The following is a 6665-nucleotide window of genomic DNA, read 5'->3' as shown; positions in this document are numbered from 1 at the left end:
GACCAGAACCAGAACAGAACCAGAACCAGACCAGAACCAGAACAGAACCAGAACCAGAACAGAACCAGAACAGAACCAGAACCAGACCAGAACCAGACCAGAACCAGAACCAGAACAGAACCAGAACCAGAACAGAACCAGAACCAGAACCAGACCAGAACCAGAACCAGAACAGAACCAGAACCAGAACAGAACCAGAACAGAACCAGCTTTCTCTGGGTTGTTTAGCCTTTTCAGCGTTTCATTTTTGAATGGTTCAAATTTCATCAATTCAGGGAAGTTAAACCTGATGGATGTAGATTTAATCCACAAACCTGCATCACTTCACAGCTTTTCCATCAATGCACCAACATCTTGCAGGAGGATTCTGTGTACCTGTAAGTGTTGACTGGTTATTCTGCTATATGTCCGCTATTTTTAATCTGTTATAAGGTGCTGTGGTAGAAAAGCTGCTGTATGTGAGATTAGTGGTGAATGCTGTAATAATGATAAATTCAGGTAAAACAAACTCTGCTTTGGATTGGTTGCAGCCATAGACATAGACATAGACAGTCTTATCTGCCTATTAAATGACATTCATCTTTAGTTTTTTAACAACTTCACCAGAATATTTTACACCCTCTCACCCCCCACTCTCGAACAGAAACACACACCCATCCACACACACACACACACACACACACACACACACACACACACACACACACTACACACTACATTTTCTGTTGCATTTAACTACAACACACACACCCCAGGCTGTTATTGGGTTCAGCAGCTTGGATTTATTTACACTTCTCTGTGATATGGATATTGTGACGATGATAGATTTGCAGTAATGTGTGCAGCCCTATCCCCTTGTGGCTTCACAATACTTTAGCCATTGCTCACACACTTATGCATCGATTCAAACAGCAATCCCTCCTGGGATTGGAAATGGCTTCAAAATGGCGTCTGGGCAAAGATGAGTTTTAAAGGGTTTGGGATGTAAACATGGAGCTGGTTGGCAGCTCATTTCTAGCAGTATAATCATATTTCTAACTAAGAGCATTATGGGTAATGAGGAGACACTCTAATGAAAAGCTGTCTGTTTGTGATTAGGAGACCCTACCAGGAGCCAGGGTCAGTGGAGGCTTGTCCAACCTCTCCTTCTCCTTCAGGGGTATGGAGGCTATCAGAGAAGCTATGCATGGAGCATTTCTCTATCATGCCATCAAGGTAACTATGGTTACAGTGTTGCATCCACATACCCAGAAACAGCTGCCTTTCTATCTTCTCTAATCAGTTGTTGTGAATTGCCATCACACCTAAAGATGACAGAGGCACAACTTGTTGTTATGACGATATTATGATGTCATAGCAGGAAGATTCAAATTCAGTTCAGTTTCTCTGCTCCTGCTGGTCAGGAGGCTCATTTCTACTTAAGTATTTATACGTCTTCTGTGTAACAACTGATATGTTCTTAGTGACTGTTGAAAAAAGTCCATGTGGAAAATATCAGCCTGTGAGATCTAATCTCTTTCAGATTAGCTGTGCAGAACAGGATGAACGTGAAAATGAATGAAAAGTGTAAAAACGTCTAAAATAAATTGCAAATTCTGGAGACTGGAAATAATAGCTTTCTATATTTTTTATCTTAAGGGACTTTTTGTGGCCTTTATTTAACAATACACTGACAGGACAGCGGGTTGTAAGACAGGAGGAAGACATGTGACAAAGGTCAACAGGTCAGGATTTGAACCAGTGACTGAGGCCTCTGTCTATGGGTCACACACTTTACCACTGCCACGCCCTGGAACATTTTTTGATTTACGTCATTTTAGTTCAGATAAAAAAAAGTAATTTATGTTGTTTTGAATATCTATATCTATGTTTTGTTGAAAAATGTTAGTTGTTCTTTTGTTTTTTTGTCCAGCAAGGATTAAAAATAAAGTTTGCAGTTCCATCAGTATTTATATATTTGAAAATAGGAGTAAAACAGGATTTTTAATATTTATAAAAACATAAAAATTCATAATATTTTACAGTTACATTGACTACCCAGAGTCGATAACTCCTCTGTCTTGCACTACGGACTTCATGAAGTGTTGACGGTGTGAAGTCTGTTCTCTGGGAGTCTTCACTCCGCCTCCCACCTCTTCTTTACGTTTTGTTTCAGGCATTTTGCTGAATACATGAAACTCTTGTGAGATTTAAATGAATTGATGTCATTTCCTGTTTAGAATGGGATGGATATGGGCATTGTAAATGCCGGGAACCTTCCTGTTTATGATGACATCGATAAGGAGCTGCTGTTGCTGTGTGAGAGCCTCATCTGGAACAGAGACGCTGACGCTACAGAAAAGCTGCTGGCCTACGCTCAGGTAGAGGAAACCTGGCAACCATCAGTCCTCCAGGCTGTTGCTATTTCTGCTGCTGTGGATGTTGTTGCTGCTGCTTTGCCTAGACTGACACAAGTCTGCCTCTCATTAACAGAATAAAGGGAAAGGAGGGAAGAAGGTGGTCCAGACAGACGAATGGAGGAAAGCATGTGTAGAAGAAAGGCTGGAATATGCTCTCATCAAGGTAAAAACATTCACTGGCTGGACCAGATACTGTGTGTGTGTATGTGTGTGTGGGTGTCTCCCCTTGGCCCAAAGTGTGTTATGCTTAGATGCAAGTGTAAAAATGGATTCCACACACTGTTGTCTGTGTTCCTGTCAGGGAATAGAGAAGTATGTGGTGGAGGACGTGGAGGAGTGCCAGGCTCAGGTGGAGCGCTACAGGAGACCTCTGCACATCATCGAGGGGCCCCTGATGAACGGCATGAAGGTGGTGGGGGACTTGTTTGGAGCCGGGAAGATGTTTCTGCCACAGGTGCCCCTGTTATTCACCTGCACTCATCGTTTCAGTTTTCATCATATCATCTGTATGCCATTCATTCTAGTCATGCCATTAATGTTAACAGTATTGTAAACAGTTCTGAAGTTGAAACTACAACATGACATTTCCATGTGTGGCTCAAACTGTCCTGCTGGTTTAAAGACCCAGCTACAGGAAGAGCTTCGAGTAACGCAGTTTAGTATGCAGACAACAACGTATAATAATTGTTCAAAGTTGAACATTTCCCCAATGAGAATTGTTGCCATAACAACAGATTGTTGTTGAATCTAAAGGCTCTTGGTGAGGACCAGAACTCATCTGTCTGTACTGATTCTCACTAAGTACTGTTGTCACCGGCCACTATATTAGGTACAAGCAGCTGTTCCAGTCCTTCACAGATGGTGAATCAGCCAATCACATGGAAGCATCTCCATACTTTTAGTTAGCACCCTACAGATGTGAGCGGACAGCAGCAGATGTGCTTTCACTGTGTCGATCTAAATAAATGACTTATTTCTTGAGTTAGTCCCACAGTGTGGTATAGGTAAAATGTGCCTAGCATCAGTCAGCAGGTTATTAAGTAGAACTAAATTGACAATTTGATAATACTTCTGTACTATTATTAATGTTGTAAAATCAACAGTTGCCCCAAACTGCTTTACTTATCATATTTCCAGGTAATCAAGTCGGCTCGTGTCATGAAGAAGGCAGTCGGTTATCTGATTCCCTTCATGGAGAAGGAGAGAGAGGAGATGATGGCAGCATCAGGATCAGCAGAGGAGACGGTCAGCAGCATTGTTTTATGACATGTTTTTTTTAACATAAAAAAACATTCAAATTTTACACAAACTTTTTATGTGAGAAAATTGGTGTTTTTCACCCTGTGGGATAGAGTAAGGTGGTTCCCATCAAACACATCACATAACAATAACAAACTTTATTTGAAAAGGGATAATGTACAACTCCAACGTAAATGTCACCATTTGATGACATTACACACTGCAACTGTGCTAATTCACAGTTGCAGTGCAAATTAGCTAACCCTGGCAGTGCAAGTTAACCTGATACTAGTCTATTCCTAACCCTAACCCGATCTAAAACTTAATTCACACCTTACCTCTAAATGTTCCCCTGACCAAAAGCAAGGAGTCCATCATATTACTCCTGTATATGATAACTCTGGTCTGGACATATTAGAATATTCATTTCCAATGCTAACAATGACATCAGCAGTGATGACGTCACTGTTTGAATTAATCTCTCTCTTGAATGTAGCACACAGACTGTTTCCAGACCTGTTTCTGTTTCAGACTTATAAGTTATGAGGTATTAAACTTCTCCAGGAGCTGTTAAAATTATATGAAGGCACAGAATGAGCCCAGTACAGGTTCACATTCTCACCTGGTATAAAGTAAAATTTTAGGTGCTTGAATTACACCGAAGATAAATTAGTTTAATAAAAGCATGTCATGAATATGTGTGTGTGTATTCCATCTGAAGTCCAGAGCATACTAGCTTCTTTGTTGCTTTTACTACCACTACATGATATGCATATAGGATATAACATAAACAGCACTCTTCCTCTGAATAGTCTGATCCATTCCTCTGTCTGCAGGATCCCTATCAAGGCACCATAGTTCTGGCTACAGTTAAAGGAGACGTCCATGATATCGGCAAGAACATCGTGGGCGTGGTCCTGGGTTGTAACAACTTTAGGCAAGTCCACTTTCAATCTCTGCTGCTGTTTATTTTTCCTTTTTGTTTTTTTTAAGTAACCATTTTAAATTTTCTTGATTTCTTTTTTGTTTCATATTGTTAACTTTACCTTAGTTGTTAATATTAATCCATTCACACATTCACTTTCACATCTACACATTCACTGCTAATGACCTGAAAAACAACTTCAATCATACCTGATGGTCTAGTGGCAGCAGCAGTGAAAGGCTGAGTTTTTTTAGAAGGTTAGCAGCTCATTGGAAAAGTTTCTTTTATTTCTCCATTTACAGAATCTAGAGAGATGTTTGTGCTTAGCGACAAAGTCAACATTCCTATCTGTCTCTATGTTTGATGGAATCAGTTAGGTGAGGGATTACTTTTGGAAACCAACAAGAAAATATTTAAATAATTAGTAAGGAATAAATATGAGTTCACAATATTGTCTGTAAAACAAAAGTCTATGGTGAAGATTCTTAGCCATCCATGGCACATTAATACTAAATGCTTTAATGCTAACTAAATGCTGAAGACATTTCAGAACAAGAGAAGCCTTTTGGATGAGAGACAAAGGGTCTTTCTGAAACTAGAGAAGTCCTGTTGCTTTTTACAGAAGTAATGTTCATTTCTTGTTGTTACACAAGAAATGGAGTATTTGTGACATGAGGGGTCTTTAGAAGAGCTGATGCTCTGTGGAATCTGTTGACCGAACCTTTGGGATTTGACCTTCTGACCCTGCCATGAAATTTAAGGCCAGAGAGTTTTTCTACCACTGATTGTCCCTTCCTCTGGAATGAGATACATCAAGCTGTATCTACGGTAAAGCTGTGATTCACTGCTTCTGGAGAATTGACCAGCTTGTGTTTGATCTGTTGCAGGGTGATCGACCTGGGTGTCATGGTGACCTGTGATCGTATTCTCAGGGAGGCTGTAACACAGAAAGCTGGTATGATTAAGGCGTGCCTCATGGCACAGGTTTCTGGGTAACTGCAGATATTGTTTACAGTAGGACTGTATAGAATAGAATCAGGAAAATAGAGAGCTATAAAAACACATTCCCTGGTAAATGTTGGGAACACTGGCAAAATGTTGAAAGTTAAATTAAACTGGACATATTTAAATGTCGTGTGACTCTTGCACTGCTCACACTTTCACTTAAAATGGATGAGAGGGTTAGCAGGATGTCAGTGGGGTGCAGCAGACCCCCATCTGGGTGGAAAACGAACTCCATTTGGGGTTGTTTCCTCTGCTGTGGTGGGTTCACTCCCAGATGACTCTAGAAGATGTAGTTGTTCCATAGATACCTGCCAACGTTGGATGGATGGTATGGTTCCACTCCAATGCAGCCACCTCTGATGTGTTTTTGTACTATGTTTGTGTGACAGTGAACTCAGTCTGGCTGAGTCAGTTGTCAAAACACAGATTTCTAAAGAGTTCAATAAATGTCTATGGATCGCCGGGCAAACAACCATGTCTGGAACCTCATTTCAGGTCTCTGTGGGCCACAGATACCTGTAGCCCTGGTGAAATGTGGGCCCATGCATTAAAATGCAAAATAATAGTATATAACTAAAAAATTCCTGCAGAAATTTTAATGGGACATGCCAAAGTGTGCCCGTCGGCTTTTAATCAAGCGTTCTGAGGCAAAAAATTAGCATTAATGCTAAAGAAAGCTACAATGTAGTCAGTAACCTGTGTAGAGTCAGAAACATGTTGACTAAGCTCTACCTGTACCATTCATTTCGTTAAAATTAATGCATAAGGTGAAATTAGCCAAAATGCTAATGTTAGCGTGATTGCTGCCAGTAGCATGTGGGGCATCACTAGCATGTTATCTGTCATTGACTCAGTCCATTCAGTATACTAAACATGGCTAATAAGTAAGAAAATTGGCTAAAAGCTTAATTTAGGTGAAATGCTAATGCTAATGCATTCGCTTGCGCAAGCCAGTGCCATAACTTGCGAAAAAATGCTAATAAAGGCTAACATTATTGCACCGCCTATGGCGGTGCACTGACGTGAGAGGAATATGCAGGCTTTTATTTTGAAATTGTCGGTAAGCTTCATTTTAAATGGCCACACTAATCCAATGT

The 6665-nt window shown here is 40.4% G+C and overlaps 1 protein-coding gene across 1 annotated transcript in view; it reads left to right on the top strand.

Moving 5' to 3' along the window:
* Positions 1–6665, top strand: part of mtr (5-methyltetrahydrofolate-homocysteine methyltransferase) — a 28848-nt gene that overhangs the window by 12601 nt on the left and 9582 nt on the right. The window contains exons 17-23 of the mRNA XM_007575580.2: positions 1099–1215; positions 2220–2360; positions 2473–2562; positions 2701–2853; positions 3537–3644; positions 4475–4575; positions 5451–5518. Coding sequence (XP_007575642.1) covers positions 1099–1215; positions 2220–2360; positions 2473–2562; positions 2701–2853; positions 3537–3644; positions 4475–4575; positions 5451–5518 — 778 coding nt within the window. The remainder of the gene's footprint in view (positions 1–1098; positions 1216–2219; positions 2361–2472; positions 2563–2700; positions 2854–3536; positions 3645–4474; positions 4576–5450; positions 5519–6665) is intronic.

The sequence above is a fragment of the Poecilia formosa genome, unplaced genomic scaffold (assembly GCF_000485575.1).
Source record: "Poecilia formosa unplaced genomic scaffold, Poecilia_formosa-5.1.2 Scaffold382, whole genome shotgun sequence".
Classification (NCBI taxonomy): domain Eukaryota; kingdom Metazoa; phylum Chordata; class Actinopteri; order Cyprinodontiformes; family Poeciliidae; genus Poecilia; species Poecilia formosa.
The sequence above is the reverse complement of the archived record's forward strand: the minus strand, read 5'-3'. Positions and strand labels throughout refer to the sequence as shown.